General features: G+C 37.0%; 2 protein-coding genes across 7 annotated transcripts in view; both read left to right on the top strand.

Moving 5' to 3' along the window:
• Positions 1-12183, top strand: part of LOC125762558 (homeotic protein antennapedia) — a 75692-nt gene extending 63509 nt beyond the window's left edge. For all 6 annotated transcript variants that reach the window (XM_049424768.1, XM_049424763.1, XM_049424762.1 and 3 more), the window contains 2 exons: positions 160-373; positions 8508-12183. In XM_049424768.1, coding sequence (XP_049280725.1) covers positions 160-373; positions 8508-8755 — 462 coding nt within the window. In that variant the 3' untranslated portion in view covers positions 8756-12183. The remainder of the gene's footprint in view (positions 1-159; positions 374-8507) is intronic.
• A 258-nt stretch (positions 12184-12441) lies between these two features.
• Positions 12442-21535, top strand: part of LOC125762557 (homeotic protein Sex combs reduced) — a 62294-nt gene continuing 53200 nt past the window's right edge. The window contains exon 1 of the mRNA XM_049424761.1: positions 12442-12607. The gene's annotated coding sequence lies outside the window, so the exon portion shown is untranslated. The remainder of the gene's footprint in view (positions 12608-21535) is intronic.

Below are 21535 nucleotides of genomic sequence, written 5' to 3'. Positions count from 1 at the left end.
ACGGGAACACTAATTGTTTCAAAACATCCTGCAAAATATTTCTCTGTCTAGTCGTTACGTGTATTACTACAGCTAAAGTGTAAAAAAAGCAAATAACACAACCAATATTCGTTACCATTCATTCGTAAACTGATTCTAATTTGCAATTTGATTTCCCAGGATTGTTATCCCGAACAAGTACATCAAAATCCACAGCATATGGGAATGTATACGAACGCTGGGGGAGGTCCGCCGGGTGTTCCTCAGCAACCGCCAAATATGATGCATCAGCAACCTCCTCAGCTACACCAAGGACAACAAGCTCCGCCAAACAGTCAGAACGCTAGCTCCGGTCTCCAGTCACCGCTGTACCCTTGGATGAGGAGTCAATTTGGTAAGCAATTCTAACCCGGGTAGCATTAATTCACTAAAGCAAACGAAGTATAAATGTTGTGAAATAAAACATGAACCAATTTTTTTATTCAAACATGATTACTATAGATTTAGTGAAGTATGCTTAACAATTTTTTTTTATTTAAAAATATATAAACACAATACTCAGCGAAACTGTGAGAATTGGGATCAGTTTCAGTAACATCTTTTCAGCATTCTAGTGGTCATATACTAAACTTAATTCAATTATTAGAAGAAAACAGTAAAAGTCATAGAAATAATGTTTCACCGCAACTAAAAATGAATCCACCGATTTTTTTTTTTTGAATAACAAATAATTCAAAATGTGAAGCGCACATAAATAGCTCCCAAGAATAGCTGGCCTACGAGATTGATGAAACGACATTAATTTTAATTTCCTTTCATTTCATGCACACGGTTCAGTTCCACTTTTGCCCACAGGTTCCACCGGCTGTTTTGGGAAGCATCTTTCGTTCTATCTGTTTGTTGAAGAAACGTTTTACTTTTCTCAGCTCGCTTATGATTTGTTTTATTTCCTTCCTTTTGTCGAACCTGCTGTTGTGGTATTTCGAATTTTGACTGCGCGGTGTGCTTGAAAGATATTTGCACCTTTACACTTTAATATTATTTTAATGGTGTTTTATGCTGCGTGCTGCGCCGGGGCAATAATCTTGAGCAGAACGTAGAAAGAAAAATACAAATATGTGTGAAACATAATCGGTGCATTAGGTTTTCGGGTTGTAAGTAGATGATAGTTTCCTCCGTCAGCTTTTGATGTTTTTGTGTAACCAATAATTTCTATAATCGCAAATATCATATGCACAAAAAAGGTTGTGTTTTACTTACACGCCACCCATTTGCTTTCACACACAAATAATGAGGTGTACAATAGACTGCAGCATATTTGGAGGAAAGTGGTGAACGTCAACAGGTAATCGGTGGAATTATTTTTCGATTACAGCGCGCGCTAGCAAAGGAGGGTTTGAGGGCCATTTTGTGCGATCTAGCCGCAGCCAATTTTGTAGCTCAATCATCAAACTCAGTACGTAGGTCGTGTGTACGTCAAATGTATTGCGTCAAAATGGCCTCCTAATGATTTTTTAATTTTATGCTTCACAATCGTCCATCTTCTTCGGCCACGAACTGCCAAGAAAGCAGATCATCATTAGGCGGCTTTTGCCGTGCGAACGCGTACCGAAGTAGTTATTATGTATTTTGTTGTGGAACCACTGATGGTTTTTGATTGACAGGTTTTAATTTCATTGCGGCGGTACACTCTAAATACATTAATGATAATTCTCGTTTCCTAGTGTCGTTATTGGATGCGAAGGTACATGAAGGGAGGAGCAGATCACCTGAAATGAAACAAATAATTCCAACATTAATCATCGAGCAAGTCGCTCAGTAGCAACACATGTTTGGAAATTGGTGTAGAAACTTGAATAATAAAATGGAGTATGGTTGCGCGAAAGCGGATATATATCGAAGGACTCCAACGTTGTTATTTGGTGGCCATTTTGTTTGATGAAATTGATAGAACTTTTAATACATATTTGTCTAAATTTTGTAGTTTTGCGTTACATACTACATTGTTATTCTTTGTTCAATGGTTTCGAATATGGCCGATACTGATATCTAAAAATTGTACGACAGACTACCCCAACAAATCACTCTAGAGTAATGGAGTATCCATACACTTGTGAAACGTGGCATGGAAATGGTGAAGTTTCAACTTTCAGTTCTTTGGTGAAGGAAACTTTCAGTTAAAATAAAGTCGATAATTAAAGTCTTGTGAACTTAGCCACAAATAGTTACCTTAACTTAAAAAAAGTCTACAGTTTGCCGTAACATGAATCTATCATAATTTATAAATACGTGCAAAGCAGATCAGGGGGATTTATAAAAAAATTCTATCATATACGAGCACAGTTGATCCTAGATTAAACTTAACTAATTAAAATTGGAAAACCGTCACGACAGTACACAAATCTAACCTACAAAATTAAAAAAAAATTAAACTACATTCATGTCATTTCTGTCACATCACATGATTTATTGGCGATCGTATCAAGTGTTATTACTAAACCCAGTAAATAATCGAAACAGCTATTAGTAATGCTAGCGACAAGCCACAATTTGAAAGCTTCAATAATAAAGCCTAAATTCTTAAGAATAAAAAAGGTTTAATTCATCAATATAATTTTGCAAAACCTAAACAGCAAACTAATTATTTACAAATTAACAAATGAAATGTAAAAGTACCATCTGCAAGAATAATAGTTGCGTTGGCGTTGCGAATATATTTCATGGTGATGTGAACTGCACAGGCCGAATTATTAAGTAGCAAACCTAGCAAATCCTAGCAAAAAAGGTGACCATCACAAATGATGATAATTGCGACAATAAGCGATAAAAGTCGCGCTGGTACTGAGGTCGCGCATGGAGCAGTTTAAGCAGAAAAATAGATCTTTTTTTTAAAGAAGAAAGTAAAAGTTAACATTTTTTTTTCACTTACAATTCTATGCACAATACGGTATGTACGTAAAACAAATTGTTAACCTAGAACAGTGCCTTCAATTGCTTCGAAGCGAAATCCTTTCCAACAAAAGCAGCAGGATACAGTTGGGTTATTGTTTGCTCGAGCAATGTTCGGTCACTTTCGCTTGTGTGATTGTAGGATATTCTTCCATTTTTATTGCGCCTACCAGCACTGCAGGATCTCAGACAGTCCTTTCTGAGACATGCTGCGCTAGCCTGTGCCTCATGATGTGTGCTCTACTTTTACCAGCTTGATGCAAATTTCTAACCCAGATTTGTGTTCGTCAATGCAACGAATTTTCCCCATTTTTAACGTTTTGCATACGACACACCATTCCGATTAGGAATGCATTTCGGTACTTCTATGTGTGCCTTTGATTGTGGAATTTGCCTCGCTTACCTTCTGTTTTGGCGTTTCCATTCCAGACTGACAAAGTTGACAAGGGTGCAGGTCTTGCGTGTGGGGTGTCTTTTTGCTTTTGCATCTTCATTGTCGTTACGAATTTATGGCGTAATTTACAGCACTTGCATATCGGTCATTGCAAATCACTTGACGTTTGCACATGCGAAATATGTTTTAGAAGTTTCGTGACACAAGTCGGTATGGAGTTGCATAAATGCAGCGTAAATGCGGCCCTTAATCATGTACCACGTTTGAAACATATTCAGTTGTATATGATGCAATCAGTTTAGATACTTATGAATGGAATAGATTGTTCCAAGTATGGTAATAATTCGTTCACCTTCAGTTCGGAAAGTGTTAAGTTGAACGTTTCGAAAACAGTCACGAAATAATCCCAACCATTCGTCGTAAGCTTACCTTCGGACACGGTGGAGCAAAACAATGCAAATGGTTCCTCTTCACCACCGAAACTGACCAGGTCGCTTCCATATGCTGCACAAGCGCAAGGAAGAAATCTTCAGACGGAAAGTCTTAAAAGCCCATCAGCTCAAGCCGAAGCAATCAAGATGCTGAGCAATGTTCGATGTACTGCGACTGATGGTAGGTAGCTAGGACGAGCTATCCGTCCACAGGATCATTACCCGGCATCTTTTCCACCTTTGGATATTGAAGCGAGTGCGCACAAAATCTCAAAGCCCAACAAAGTGAGCACTTGACTTGTATAAATAATTCATTTTCCTTCCAAATGTGATCAACATTCCGTCCGCTAGCCTTTTCCTTCGCTAACGGAAACGATTTTCTTCGATACTGGGCATGCCCCATGATGGCATGAGTTTTCTTAGCTCATCAGCTATTAGCATTGAACCGGGAGAAGCAAACAAGATCCGGTGGTAAAGCCGATTCCTTCCTGTGTGTAGGAGGAAGTTTGATGAAAAATCGCTTTTGATTGTGTTTCCGATGTTGATAAATGCCACCACGAGCGTCGATTATGGAAGAAAAAAGCAACCATGCGTATGCGTGTGGAAGTGCGTGAAGCATCACTTCGTTTTTCCATACATGCATGATGCCGAAGAACAGGCGTGGATATGGAATTTCACTTACAATGAAACCATAGTCGAAGGGTATCAACTACTTCCTGTAAGATTACGTACAGCGGAGAAGGAAGAAAGTGAGTCCGATCTTTTCTATGCGATGCAAGCTTATTCTTCGTTACCGCTCGGTAGAAGCCTAGAGGGCTCGCACACTTATCGATATTTTTCACTGTCACACTCCAGGGTGTAGCTCGGAACATCGGAGACGAAAAAGAACAGTGTGAAAGAAAAGTGATGCTGTGAAAGTCTTTGAGAGCTGTTTTTCATTTTCAACGTTCTTTTTCGGAGGTTAGAAATGTTTCTCTCGAATCCTTGTATATCGATAGCGCTACTATTGCTTACGGATTGAAACTCTTACCAGATTTAAAATATCCTTCAAACCTACTTCCAGTATGAAGTACCACTTGAGAGCCCGATTCGTATCCTGTAAACACTGCTGTGAAGGTGTGAAAATTTTTAAATACTGCACGATTTAAAGATTTAAAGGCCAAAGGCACTATGATAATTTGTTTGAAATACAGACAAATATGGCTTTGCAGACAAATATCGATATAACTGTTGATATAATGTTTTATGTTTGATTATTTACTCAGAACCAAGTTTTATTTGCTTGGTTGATTCTGCTATGAATCGAGATCTAAACTTATTAATTAAAGTTTCTTAAAGTTGCATTATCAGGCAATCAACGCACAAATTCAAATTTATTTAAATGAACAACATTAATCTGTTAATGCGATAAAAGTATGCTTTTGGTGGTTTTGAAACACATGGTCGGTTTATTGTTCTGCTCGACAACTATAGATAGATTCTAAAACATTCTGAACTGTGACAAAGTCACGGACGAGTTGAAATTTCTAATTGATAACAATCTTTTCCGTCAAGGAGTTTCTCAACTCCCAGTACACAGAGCAGCAACAGATTTCACATTGCGGCTTACGCACATCTTTCAACACTTTTCTGATAAGCCAGGCATATGTTGACATGAGGTATTGTGTGGCACAATACGAGGTACGCAATTAAAAAGCGATCTTATTGTTAAGTGAGGAATAGTGAGGCTACGACTATCCACCACCCTTTTTCTTCCGTGATATCTCTAATACATTTACAACTTAATAATTGATCTTCAGATTTTACTTCAGAGTAAAATACATCACATATTAAATAAGCTTAAAAACCATCAAAAGTTTTGTAACTTAGCAATATTCTATTTTGGTTTAACAATTGAATTGCTGCACTTGTTGCAATGAGTCAACACTATTCAATACACGATATGTTTTAAAATCCTATTACACATACACAAGTGCAGAGCAAAAAACATTCCACTTCTGAATTCAGCTACGGTTAACCTCGTGTCTGTATATCCGCTCAGTTGGTTAATACGCTTTTAATTACCCGTACGTGATTTCCATGGGAACAGCACAACATGCAGCTAAATAACACAGTTATTGCCTGTGTCAGGCAAAACGGTTCCTCTCCTGTCCTCGATTATGATGTTATTAAATATTCATTTCTTGCTCGGTGCGCTGTCTGCGTTCGGGAGTTTAGTGGAAGTTGTTGGTTGGTAGGTTTATCGTTTTTATTTTCTTTTATCCCTTCCTCAATGATGATTTGCTATCTGCAAACCGGTACAAGAGCGCACACACTTTCCCGTAGTTTACTGAAATTGATTCAATACTTCGTATGAAAGTCCCCTTTATACTTCTCTAAAATTCCTCCCTAATTTCTTTCCAACGCATTCCGCTCAGTAAACGTTAGTTGTTCCTACGTTATTCAATCAAACACTACGATTAATGCAGCAGCAACCCTCTATAATTATACTCTAGCTGCTGTTACAGAATTCCATTGCGAACGCGGCACGACTACTATGGCGGTGTGATCCCATACTTAATCCGTTCCTATTGTCAGCAGCGAAAATCGTATGCAAAGGAAAACGATTAACGAATTTTATTTTTTTTCCTTTATCATCTCAAGCATATTGTTTTACCCGTATGTGTGTAAGTGTGTTGCAAAATCAAACAACATGCTTCCAAAAGCGCTTTTGTCAACATGGCCATGTGCTAACAGAAGGACGTTGGTACAGGTACACAAATTCACCTCAATCGATACTACACAGAGCAGTTAATGTTGCACAATGCCTTTTTTAGTTTCTTTTCTAAACTTTTTTACTTTGATTCCTCGAAACTGATCCCCTGATCCAAAGAGCCCATCCCCAAAATGGAGGAAAAAAAAGTTCCCTTCTCAAACCTCTGACAGGTTAGAGCCTTTTTGGAAAGTATAAGAAAACCAAAACTCGGATAAAAAAATGCTTAAGGATTCCGAAAACCAGCATTTTTCTTCAACGCACATCCTGTGAAAGAAAGCTGCGTACAAGAGATGAATAATAAGCACCTTCGGCAGTACAAGCCTTGAGCTCATGGCAAAGTGCCCTATCGATGTTCGTTATTCTAAGGACGCGCACGCACGGATCCCAAACGAATGAACGCTCGGAACGAGTCTAGTTGATGCACCCATATCAAAAGATTTGACAGCTGACTGGAGCAGGAACATGACCACCGCCATCACCCGGCGGAACCGATCTTTCTCCATTCTTTCTTCGTCGGCCACCAGTGAAATTCCACGCTGAGAAAGAAGCAGTGTGTGCTTTCTTTCATTTTCTCCTTACCCCAGCGATGGTTTCGGAATTTGAGGCTAATCGAAAATACGGAGGACGTAGCTACGTTCGTTTCTTCCGTTGCTCAAACCGCATTGCCGTCAGTAAGAGTATACAATTTAGAAGAAGCAACCAAAAAAAAAAAGATAAAAACTGGATCCTATACTATAGCAGGGCTAAAATGAAAGTTTGTGTTGGACATGACAAGGGATTTCGTATTCCAACGTTTGTTAGATGTTCTTCAAGATTCTGTCGTTTGCCGACCGGCAATCGCATTGTTGAATATTTATACACCATCAAATAGTGCCAATCGTCAATAATTTGGATGGATCAACCAGCAATCAGTAGAAACACGTTAACAAAATAAGTTATAAAATTGACAACAATTGCATTATTCACCTTCTTTACAACTCATTTTAATTATGGTGTGCTTTGAAGAGCTCGCAGCGCAAATATTTTTCATATTGATGATATACTTACCTTTGAACATTTTGGTTTTTGGACTGTTATCATTTTCAATGCTACATTAACAAGTTAGTAAACGTTGTTAGCTAGTCATTTTAGCTCAGGGAAAGGGGTTTTTTAAATAAACAGTCTTTAGGGTCCATGGACCAAAACCGAAAACAATTATAGTATTGAGATTCCACATTAACCCTAGAAGTCAACAACCATATATTCAATATATCTTACCACAATGACTTAGGACTGTGTCATTAATAATTGAAAGTTCATGGAATCGTGTTTATGCTGTAACACGATAGTTAAGATTCTTTTGTTACTTACGTTTTGGTTGGCACCGATTTGCTCGAAGAGTTGATATTATTTTTCGATATTTTAAGGCATTTTATCCTTGTTACCTTTTTACAAAGTTTTGTGTACTTCATATTTATTTGAGTTATTCTTTTAAAGAAATGTACATATTTTTGTGTTACATTCCTGATTACTTACTACATTACAAAGTTCAATAAATGCCCTTTGCTGATGCACGTATGTTTGAGGAAAATTAATGCGTTCTCCGTTTTCTCTGATGTGTGCGCCTGTTCGTACTTTGATGGAACAAAATAAACGCGAAGCACTGAACCGAACGGGTTGTAATTATAATGTCATTATGATTAAATCAATACGGTGGTGGCCTTTTCCTTCACTTCGCCATCATGGAGGTTAGTCATTGTAGCCAATTGCAGCAATGTTTTCCTGAATGGCACTGTACACAGTTTACGTTATATCACATATTTGTTTAGTGATATAAAAAAAAGTTTTTTGGGGAGAAAAACATTGTCAAGCTTTTAAACATAATGGCGCTGTTCTGAACTACAAAAAGACTAATATTATATTGTTATTGAATTATGTATCATCAATTGTATAATTTCCTTAAGTTGCTCCCACAATAGATGCAACAATTTTTAATCTGTTTTTGTACTTTTCTTTTCAGAGCGGAAGCGTGGGCGCCAGACATACACGCGTTATCAAACGTTGGAGCTGGAGAAAGAGTTTCACTTCAATCGCTACCTAACGCGACGACGAAGGATTGAAATCGCCCATGCACTGTGTTTGACTGAACGTCAAATCAAGATCTGGTTTCAGAACCGACGGATGAAGTGGAAAAAAGAGAACAAAACCAAAGGTGAACCTGGTTCGGGTGATGAGAATGATATGACACCACCGCAGTCTCCGGCATAAGACCCACACCGTCTCGAGAATCGAGCATCCTTTAATGCTGTAGTAATTACTTCCCCGCAAAACCGAACACAACTTCGGGGTACCGTGTGTCCACGTGCTAGCAGATTCTAGAACTCGAGTTCCTGCATTATTGAATTAACGATCAAGGATCAAACATTTAAGTCTTCACAGTGGCATGGACTTAGAATGGTGTGTGTTTTCTGTGTGCATAAATATTCTTTCATTGCTATTTCGTTAGTTGAACTTCATTACGGATACTTTATTGAGCAATCGTTTACATTACCCTATGTGGCTATGGTTTCGTCATTCAAAACCTATCTGAAACATTTACAATCTTGTTGTACTAGCGAATGTAAGCATCACATAAAGTAATCCAACATTGGAGCGCATGTGGCGATCAATCAATTGTATTTGAAGCAGACAAAACTAATTAGAAATGTCAAGCAGCGATGTAACAAAAACAACTTATGTGACCTCAAACTTAATTTTAAAGACAAAAATACTGAACATAAGGATTGATTCCCAAAAGTAAAGAAGTAAAATGGTCTGCGGGCCGTTATAATGCTACTTAGAAGTAAAACTAAAACTGTTACAAGTAGGGTGTACACATTTCAAAGGAACTGTGTGCATATGGCAAAAGCAGTCTGCAAATGGACACTAGTTTTGCACACCATAGAGTTTGCTTTCAAGATGATGTTTAAATTAAATCGATGCGCGTAGAAAACCGTCTCGCAGGGATGTGCAAAGAATGATCGAACTAGAGAATAAAAACAAAGCAAATACGATTGGGTTAAATCATATAAATGTACAAAATTTGCGCTAAGGACAGCAACCACTTCTCTAAGAGAGATGCAGTTTTCTGTTTTGTTTTGTTTTTTATCCGCAAGATGCAATTTGCAAAAAAAAAAGTAATCAAACAAAACAAGCCACAAATATATACAATTTTCCGATAATGTTTGAGAATGACAATTGTAAAATACGTAAAATTTGTATCCCGAAGAAATGGAAAAAACACACAAACCAAATCTCATTTTCCGAAACAAAAACGATTGGGCGATCGTGTGAAAGATGCACTCTATACCTGTTATTTCTTTTTGGTGTGTATCGCCAGCTGATACCAGTATCGTATCGGTTTAAGTAAAAAGATTCATATTCAGGATATTCGTTACAGAATTTCATGAACATGTTCCTCAATTTAAAGATCAAATCATCTAGGTCAGGGGTCGGCAGAGTTTCACTAAAAAGGGACAGGCAGTAAAAAATTGCTTGAAACTACGGGCCAAATACTTGAAATCAATGTTGAAACATGTGGAAATTGGGTGTCTTGCGGGCCGAATCAAATCGTCTAGCGGGCCGGATTTGGCCCGCAGGCCGGACTCTGCCGACCCCTGATCTAGGTTGATGAACATAAAAAAAATCTAACACAACCAATAGGTGATCAGGAAGGTATAAAGTGTTATCATTCTCCGAATCAAACATCTTTGATGGAAGTGCTGAAAGTTGAACTGTTTGTTTCAAAATACTTAAGGAATATGTTGTTTGTTTTCTCGCGAGATACATGATTTTTCCGCAAATTGAATAGAAGAGAAATAGAAAATGTCCACACATTTCAAAGCAAGAAGCACCCAAACCGAACTCATGCCAAAGTCAATAGTATAATGTTGTTTTGTAAGCTCATTTTATCCTCCACATCATAGTTTTCATTGTAGTTAACAACCATTGACGCGTCCCTTTCTGTGTAAACTGTACGATAGTTTTGCAACAACGTTCATTTTATTGTTTAGTTTCATTGATCGTGTTATTGTTATTGTTTCCGATAGCGAGATCTACCAAGTGTGGATCGTAATTTATTATTCTGCTTATTCAACTCCTTTTCCCAACAACAATAATCGCTAAGGCCTACACAGTGACAGTGGCAAGTAGAGAGAGTTCATTTCATAGAGTTGCGAATCACACATCCGATTCGATCGTCCGCAGTGACATAAGTACGAGCTCCCAGTGGAAAAAAAAACAAAATAGTTTAGGTAAATAGAATCTGGTCAATACTCCTCCTACGAGGTGAAGGTGCATCACTTGATGAATGCACAAGTTAATAAAATATTGCTAATAAAGCGTGTCATGGTAAAACACAAACACAAACAAACAAACAAACAAAACAAACAAACGCCAGTGACAACAAACGTACCACAGAAACGCGTGAACGTTGTATACGATTTTTTACAAAAAATAATCAGCCGCTATTTAGAGGATGTGAACATTACACACATACACATTCGATTACTCACGGATATTTTATTCAAATAATTGCGTTAGCAAGATCGATAGTACGGTGCGTATGGTACTTGTATCCGCAGGTACAAATACGAGAAGAATTTCTTTTGTTGTGATATTATGGATTGTAAAACACTTTGGTAGCTTTCTGGTCAAGCAGCAGAATTACTAAGGAAGCCATTGGTTGGAATACCCGTTGACACACAAAGGTAAACTCTTTGTAATCAATAATTTATCGAACGATTAGAACATCCAGGAAACTATTTCCACACAACCGAAAATACGTAATACGATGATACACATTGGATGTAGCAGAAGCAGAAGTGGATGCAAAATGAATGATAGTAACTTATAAATACATTTGTCTAAGCTACGTAAGATTTGATGGGATATAATTTGAGATAGTGGAAACGTGTCGATGCGAGAAACACACAAAAAACCTATACAACTAAACCGAAACCGTTAGCCTTTAAGGGACAGTGTAATTATAAAATTTAAACAAAAAATGGTACAGTGAGCTGCTGATTGGCCGGGACAAAATCTAGCGAAAGGCAAGTGTTTTGCGAAAGGTTTATTTTATTGTTTGTCAGATGAACTATCACTCTAAGCGCACAAGTGACGAGATAATGGTGGTAGCACCTTCTCATAGAAATATTTAAACATGGCAGAAATCACAAATCCCTACAGAACAACTTTTGAATATATCTGTAAAAAGAGGCAAAGGTGCGGAAGGATGTTACAAAGTCCACCAAATTATTTTTCCTCGGTACTGGAGGGAGCAGCTGCCACGTTTATCTCTGGAACAGACGTAGGAAGAAAGCTGTAGGTGTGCCGTACGTAATGAGATGTGCGTAATATTATATGGTTTAGCATAAGAAGCAAAGACAGCAAGCCTGCGAAGTAGGAATGTCGGTAATACAGTTATTGCTGGCACAAATGGACAACCGATTAGAAGTTCGCGCAAAACTTCAACGGTGACAATTCAAAATACAATGAAACGGTAACTGCAGATGTATGTCCCAAATCGTGATTCCGAAGAACTTTATCACGTGAAACAAGTGAAACAAAGAGCAAACCAACAAATATGTAACTAAATTTGTACATACAGCTAAGGACAAGAAGACAGAAAGTAATAAATGAGAAAAACAAAAACCCAATTTTTAAAGCCAGAAAATAAACTAGACTAACCTTTCGTCGACGGTCGAGTAGAGCGTTTCGTCGAGCCACGCCTACCGCGCAGGTGCGACACACTTTACCACGCCTATTTCGCTTCGAAATAAGATGAAGAAACTCCGAGAGCGTACACAGCAAAAGATGAAGCCATTACGAAATATTTCAGTGGCTGAAATATTTCGCCACGATCAGAGATGTGTTTTGGAAAAAAACTGCAAAAGAATCTATTTTACTCATTTCGTCTTCATCTTTTGCCGCATCTTGCGTCTTTCGAAAGTGCTCTGCGTGCGTATTGTTGAGTGTATTCCACATTTTTTAGCGTGTTTTAATAGCGGTTAAAGTGTGCAAGCGCATTTCAACTGCGAAGGTGGGTTTTCGATCGAAACTCGGAAGGAAAAGTTAAAAAAGGTAAGTCAACCTGTTAAAATATATTGTTCATGGTGCTTTAAAAGCATACCCAGCTATTGCATTTTCTGTGGCACATCGAGTAAGCAAACTATAATACTGTCGTGCGACTAACTTTATGCGAGTAGCGAAGGGAATTTGGGAAAAATGTTACTACGAGGTTTATTCGAGTCGGAACACCATACGGAAGCACTAATATCGTTTACCTCTACCGGGAATGGAAAACGCCTAACTTTTCACATTCAAATAATAACTTTTGCTAGCCCGCATTCACATGTTTCGCCCAGTGTCTCTGTTAAGCTGGTGCTGCAAAAATTACTAAAATTATTCGCTGAAAAAAGTTATTCGTATCATTTTAAATCCCTCAACAATCACTTTTTACCAAACTCATTAGGCAAATATTGCATGGCACCTGTTAAACAATGCAGGACTTGTTTGTGCCTGTGGGAATGGGTTTAATTTAATTTAATTTCCAGTACTCCGGTTTAACAAAATTTAGTCAAACAGGTGCTTGCTAATATATTTCAATACATGATTTACTGCTACGGCACTGCACTTGTTTACCAATCATCTTGTCTACACAAATAAAACAGACAATAACATTTCATGTAACGGTACCATTCTTCATCACAATAATTTAAATTTAGTTTTAAATTTTAATCATTATAATCTTGCCTATCGTTATAAGCACAGATTTTACTTTGCTCTATGCAAAATTGTTGATTTAAATATCAAATTATTTAAAGTTTACGTACCAAAATTTATAAAAAAGATAACATACCATACCATTGCCCATTAGTACAGCGATATAACTTGTTACCTTAAGCTCACGCTCTGCTTCTGTATTAATCTGCGTATATTATACTTTTGCGGCATAATACTTAAACGCGTTGGTATCGTGAAATTGTCTAAGGACAAAAATGTAATAAAACGTAATGGATCTCGGTACAAAACCAACAAACAAATGGTTCAACTTCACTTCTTCGTTGATGGGAGTTCTAATTCGGAATCTAAGGTACGGGAAAATGAGCTTTGGGCGCAAGGAACGCAAGCATAGCAAACCAACTTAGTTTCCAGACTTATGTATTTTGTGCGCTCATCATTTCTGCGTGATTCCCATTTACCATCGCCTATCGTTACACTTCCATGCACCGTTGGACGTGGATGGTCCTTTGGAAATCGAGGAGCATAATATAAAATATACACCCAGCCCCAACAGCATTAATCCGAATGACATTTTCAGTTTTTCGCTTTTCGTTCGTTCCAATCCATCAATGTCGTTGGGAAAAAATGTTACTATGTATTTTCTATAATACAAAATAATTCTTCTTTCCGAGCTCGTTTTTTTTTTGCTGCCTCCTACCCATTTCCTTTACTGACGCTTTCTAGCAGTAGGTGAAGTTTTTGCTGCTATCAAACGGTTCGGACATTGTTAGAACTGCTGCGTGTCAAAGTTCTGTAGAATTCAGACTTTGGAACGACGGTCCAGATTTTGATTTTGTTACGAAGGCAATAGGAAGAAAAGTTTCTACGCCTAGCTGATGTAAAATCTCGAGGGACAAAGCTGCTTCCCATACAAACGCTTCTTTTGTGTTGTGTGTGTGTGTGTGTGTTGGATTGAGGCGTGTTACATCCTAGAAATAAAATGGATCGCCATCTGAGCACCAGGGATTCGGAACGCACGCATCTACTTGACAGGAAATGGAAGCATGAAGCTCAACAACCAAATGTAGCGGGGCGACAAGTCTCTGACAGAGAATTCATCACACCGTCAGTCCACGGCGCGTCTCGGCGACAACACTCAATCAACGGCAAGCGAAAAACCTTCCCTTGTCCTTGCGTGATAAGCGGCACCTATTGGATAAGGCTAAAACCCATGCCAAATACTGTTTCACTATACCTAACCAACCCTATTGCTGTTTTCATACGAAAGTGGTAATAGAATTCAAGTACAATCTGAAGCCTGACTGTTTCGTAAGTCTTTAGGTGAAATTGGGTTGAGTTTGGGTGAATGTTCAAAGTCAACCCTCGCTTAGAAATGTTTCTTATCCATCGACGGTCTTTTAGTCGCTTTTAACAACGGAAATAGCTTAATGAGCCAACGCCACACCATTAACAACGATCGAATACCGAAGTGCATGAACGCTAAGTGAATGAAATTTCTTAACATGTTTGTTTATATTTTAATATTATATAAATTCAATCAAATTTGAGTTTGTGTTTTTAAAAACGTGAACATATGCCATACATCTATTGATTCATGCACTTGGATCTAACTGAATCTTCCTATGTGCGAATCATTTTCTCAAATCGTTCGGTAGGGCATTTTCACAAATCCATTTTTACATAAATCAACAAATTTGATAAACAAAAGCATTGTGGTGCACGTATCATGCTCGAAATTTGCAAGATGCACTGCACTTGGATTGCAGTGTACAAGAGAAAGGGTCTGTGATACGACCACATAGTATGCTAACCACTAGCTTCAGGTATCGGAAGGGCTTAAAAGTTGTGTGAATTTATGGTCTAATTTAAAACTGAATGGGTTCGACCTTCATCGTACACATGTTGGACCTTTACACATTTGTTCAATATCTCCTTCGATGGTATGAAATCTCTCTTTCTGCAACAATTTATCCTTCAAAGGCCAACCGATGCCTTTAACCGCTGCTGGTTTCCTTTAGCTTCCCTTTTGTTTCTGATTTTCGGCAAAGAGTGAAACCAAACTAACCAACAAACGACAACTTTGGTTTTCAATTAAAAGCGTTCCATTATGTGTATGATCCCATTACCTTTTGCTCAATACAATGCATTGTAAGTCAAGGTCATTCTGGCGAAAATGATCGGTAAAAACCTTGAAACAAGTGAAATGAACCTGTATCTGAGACGTGATATATTCCCAGTTCGAACACACACGTCTGCGAACGTAAATGCATGTTTAAATCAGTTTAATTGTGTTCTTCTAATAAAACACAAGAAAATAGCTCCCTGAGACGTTTCGACAGACGTCCTCTGTGTTCTCCTTTGAAATCAATCACAATTTTTCCTTCCTAGTTATCACCGTATTGATTCGTGATTCCATTTTTATCAGGATATGTGCTTTTGCTGCGTACTATGTAAATTAATTGCTCATCGTACGGCGGTCATACAAAAGTATGAATTTCAACACAAACACATTATACGTTTTAAAAAGATTATCCAAGTTTCATGCAACACCTGAAATGATACGTGTTTGAAAAAAAAGGAACGAGTGAATCCAAAAATAAACAACAACAACAAAGATCACTGAAATACATGACCGATGGTGCAGATGATGTTGTCGATGGATGCAAAGACGATGACTACAATCTGGTTTTCTGTTATTATTGGAACCTCGGGCTACACGCCATGTTGTGCTGGTGGTAGCCATTGACTCAAAGTCTGGCCGATTGCTTTCCATTTTTTTGTAGCGTCAGATTTGAAAAACTGCCACATCGTTAAATTTAATATGAAACTCATTTAGCTAAAGTGCTGCCGATTTATTTATTTATATGTGGTGCTCGTTTTGCCTTCTGGTCGATGAAGAATGGTATATTACATCACGAGGCACTGCTGCCCTCCCGTTGCAGTTTCGTCTTATTTTAAAGCTTATCGTGTGAGACAAACCGTCGCTCTATCAAACCATCAATTTCCAACGTGCACTTTCTACCACAACGAAAGGAATGCTCGGCGCGACTTTGAATATAGGCAAACTAGAAAGTGGAGTTTTGAATGTCATTTGATATTTGGGAAGATTTTCACATTCTACATAGAAAGTAGTTTGTATAAAAGTTAGTTTTTTTTATTCGTACACAAGCAGCCCGATGTGTAATTAAAATTTGTTTACTGGATTTTCGTACATTCCGCTTTTCATGTTTCTCACATCTTTGACACGATAAAAACTAATGCTGTTGGAACGCTTATAAAAGTTCTTGAAACCCAGCATAATTTAAGTAAATGTAAGTGATTTGAATACGCTTTTCGGCAATTTAACAAACACCTATGAACAACATTTACAAACATCAATGTACTAGCAACATTACATTGTCAAATAAATGGCTATGTAAACAACGTAAAGTTTCATTTTAAGTTGACGATATTTTAGAATATCTTAATGATACTTCAAATGGACTCGAATCCCAGGAAAAGGAGGAAAATAATGTAAATCAGCGCTTCTCTTAAAGTATGTCTCTACGAAATTTAAAAAAGTCATATCTTCCAAACATGGTACAGGTAAAAACAACAAAAATTACGCATGAAAACATTACAATCTTTTTACCCTCTGCAGTACGATGATATTCTGTAAGGGTGTAAAGTAACAAAGTAAAAAAATGCCATGGCCTTTCAAGCATATATCACAACCAACTTGTTACATACTGGAATGCAGTGTTGCAGTGTGGGCAAAAAGCTAAAAAGCATTACATGGTTTACAGAAATGTAGTCCAGCTAATGGAAACCTGAATCCTAGCCCTAATGACCAAGCACAGTGTGTTGATTTGTCATGTAACGTACGTTTCTTTAGCACCGCATTGCTAGTAAGTTACACTAAAACCATCGGAATGTGATCTAACGTGTAAAGTCATTCGAAACTCTACGACAATGGGTATGCTTATTACAACTATTCAAGTACAGTAAGAGTAACAAACATAAAAACTTAGTTTGATTGCAACTCACACAAATTAACTTATAAATAAATCTTTTTTGATTTATAATGTTCGTGAATTTATGTGCAATGGCTATATTTCACAAAATTTGCGAATAGTTCAAAAGAAAAGGAAACATTTTGCAGACTCTATGTACAGAAAAGTATAGTTTGGCAATGATGTATTTTTTTAATTCATGTAGAACGGCCTGGCCGTATTGCTACAGGCAGTGATATTAATTCATACGAACATTTGTATCAAAACCTTTTACTCTAGAAAAGGCGTTACTCAAACCAAAACTAGATTTCTTTCATGTTTTCAAGTTGATAATACAATATGAAAAACGAATCATAGAGAAAATGTAATGGTAACCGTGACTGTATTCGCACAACAGAACTGACACTAAATCCCATCCGAGCTGTACACCCGTAGGCAAGACTGACTACTACGAACTAAAGGTATCGCCTAAAAGAAGATAAGAAAACATACATTTTTATGAAATACGTTACGTCAATGCAGTGGCACCAATTTTATAATAATTGTACTGCATTTTATATAAACTATTTAAGCAATGTCTATTTCATCAATGGCATCAGCCTACACAAAAATATAAACAAACCGAATCAAATATTGCTCACCAATACCTTACATAGCAAAGTTACTAAATAAATTCACATCATCCCCTAAACTAGCTTACATACATAAACAAAGCAAACAATGCGGGTAATCTCAACACATCCCACTACTTTCCGCATCAAAATGACCGGTCTAATCATAAAAAAGGAAAAAGCCATGGACATCGTAAGATACACTTAAAATGTATACAATGCTTGATAGCCTTTCATTCATCATCCCTCGTTTGATTGATGGATCTGTCACCCACGCATTTTCATTTTCCCATTTTCCTAGTCTAGTCGTTTTTTGTTTACCGATGATTCCAGCAGTACGGAAGCGGCAAAACGTACGGCCCCATCGTTTCTTTTCCCGTTTGCAGAAAGTTTTCTTTTCCACCATTAGCTGAGTGTTTTGTCCCTTGCTTATGATGTATTTTAGAAGCTATGTAAATCTTTATGTAATGTAAAGTATCTTTTGCTGAAATAACTAAACCTTTGTTTTTATTTTATATAACAAAATGGACTACTTTCATAACATTAAATAATACTAATAATAACTAAATTGTTGCATTGAAGACATTTATCGAATTTTTATTTTGTGATCTATACCTTTCGTTCTCTAATCATTAAATTCAATACTTGCCGTGCTGTAGGAAATATGTAATCGTCGATATCAGTTTTTCTCATCAGACAAGAAAACCTCAACAGAAGTCTTTAACATTATTATTTTACCCGCAAGTGTCAATGATGTGTGAAGGTCACAGTCATTCCAGCGTCATATCATTCTTGCTACTGATGCCATAGTAAAATTTATGACGTAAACAAGGTCTCAGCTATTAGCAAGTGTGTGGACCGCAAGGATACATCTTCATATGAACAATAAAACAACGGAGAATGTTACAACTTATTTACACCGGTGTTTAGATAATTAGAAATGAAAATACGGTCGACGGTCGTTATTATCATTACTTGTTTCTCGTTCTTTCATTAAAAAGACAGTCATAAAAAACACTTTATTTTTCATCGTTTGGATCATATTTTATTCACGTTTCTCGGATTTTGAATAACTTATATACAGTTACATTAATTGGTACACGTTCCTTTATTCGTACATCCTGCCTTGATACCAATATTTATTTTGAAACATTATAACTAAACCTCATAACTTTTAAGTGTTAGACTATAATGATAAATATTCCCGTGATAAGCTAAATATAGGAAGGAAATGTTTTGTAAATATTGTAAATAATTCATCGGTTTTGTAGTTAATTCTATATTTTTTTAAAGGTTTTTGCATTTACAAAAAAAAAAATCAATTTTCAAACTTTTTTAATTCATACCGTCGGTTCTTGATGTCTGTTATACAAACGAGCCCATTTTGCAATAGCAATCAGTAGTTCTATTTTTTCAAACAATTTAAGAATTACGTCGTACACTTAATACTTCTTCATTTATGTATTTCATATTTATAACACTTCATTGCAAAGTTCATTGCATCGAACAAAACAAATATGCACTGGGATAAAACCATTCTTCTTCGATAACTGTTACGTTTAATGTGTAAAATAAAAATAAAGAACATTACAACCGTCTCATGAATGTGCAAAATTTTTAAACATTGCTATTTTTCCATTCATTCGTCGCTTTCGTCTACTAATGATATTTTTGGTACTGTTTCTATTGTGGCTTGATGCCTTGTCGTATATTGGGTTCAATTATTATAATTATCATTCTGCATTACATCGTCAATTCTTGATCTCAATCACAAAGCAATTCTTTAAAGGTAACCATTGACGGAAAACTTTCAAAGTGCCAATGGCGGTACCAAAGGCAAGAACTCGATTTAAGCTCCAGGTCATTAGTTTAACTGATGACTGGTTCAAACGTTGTGTTCGTTGTGGATTTCTCCCAAAAATGAAACTATAATGGTGGTACCGAAAATGGAGCAGCCTTTCGATTTGCTACCAACTATCCTCCCTTCACTAATGTAGTTGATCATCCAACCACCAACAGCCATGTTCACGAGTAATGATTCTGTGTTTTTTGTTGTTGTTTTGGTTTCTTTTTTTTGCGTACGTGAATGTAGCACTTTGAGCGATTATTTTCCTATATATTATGTTTTTAATCAACAGTAACGCCATCCAGGTAAGAAGGCATAGGTAGACAATTGTCATCACCATTAAAGTAATCATATGAAGCCCGCTTCATTCAACGATTCAGAAAAGATGTTCGTCTTCTCTCTTGTTGAAGACTCTTGTTATACAGTTCGGGTTCGAATACATTAAAGATCTCAATTCGCTCGATAAGCTACAACCGACTGCTTTGAACTGCATTGCTGATGATGTTTCATGAATGAATTCCAAAAACAACGACGCTAATGACTGTTATTTTTTTTACACGACACATTTCCGTTCTGCAGCGCCGAGGTGACGATAGATGAAGTGTGGAACCAGTTACATTTGGTGATAAAACCCTTCAATTATATCGAATGGAGTACAATTTACCTTTTACGCTTGTGGTTCTATTGATTTATATATAATTTGCAACCAGCTCGAACGAGCACCGCTGGATGCGCCAAAATCGATTCAGAAGTTAAGTGGCAAGCATTTAGTATTTAACATTATGCGCACGCTTTGTAGCCAGTAAAAAGGCATGACACTGATTATTTCTGTTATACACATAAACTTTCGAGAGTTCCTTGGTTTCAACTGGACAATCAAACAGGGCTGGCACGCATAGCTGGTATCACTAATTGATCACTGGGTTAAACTGTACATTGTCTGCGTCGTATTATGTTCGAATGGGTTACATCGGAAATGTAAAAACCTCAAATTTGTGGCACTCCATTAAATAACGATTGTTTACATCCCGTACATGCGGTGACCAATATGAAGATGGACAATCAAATCCTTCACTTCTCCAATCTGATTACTAACTTTTTATGCACTTTACTTGTTGAAAAACGAACGTGTTTAATCACATTAAACTAAACATAAAAACATTTCAAAGCCTGGTCCATCTATTTTCGCGTACTATTGCTTTTGTCGATACTGAACATTTGTGAAATCTCTAAAAGGTAGCTCTTATTCGGACTACAGCTCATCTAACACTGGTGCCATACGAAGCAGCTAAAAGTCAAATGAGTCAAGCTGCAAATTCTAGGTAAAACAAACTTTGTTTATGGTCCGGTATGCAAAATATTCGTCCCTTCAGCAGGCAATAAAACTTTCTTATTTTTGTTTGTTTTGAGTTTACAGAATTGCTATAGAACCTTGAGCAATATAAGAAACGACCAAGTTGCCTTCTTGCTTGCCTACCTGAATTCAATTTGCTCCAGTTTGTGTTCCAAAATGTGTTTGCAAAATAAAGGATTAAATGTTTATTATCCATTCTAAACACAGTCTATGGTTGGCACAGGTAAGACTTTGACATAGGCTTTCTGCTATCCACAACACTCATTAGGATATTATATTCGAATATATTTCCCTATATTCGGCATCAAACATTCCGAGATGGTGAAGACGTGAATATCAATGTAAAATTATTTTCAAAGTATGTCTAAAATTACAAACTTTAGTTACTAATGCTTTTTAGTTACAATTCACAATTTAAAACAGTTTTGGATCGAACTGTCAAATCATGGAATCATTGCATTT

Source organism: Anopheles funestus, chromosome 2RL, assembly GCF_943734845.2.
Source record: "Anopheles funestus chromosome 2RL, idAnoFuneDA-416_04, whole genome shotgun sequence".
Lineage (NCBI taxonomy): Eukaryota > Metazoa > Arthropoda > Insecta > Diptera > Culicidae > Anopheles > Anopheles funestus.
Note: the sequence above shows the minus strand (reverse complement) of the source record. Positions and strands in the feature narration are given on the sequence as shown.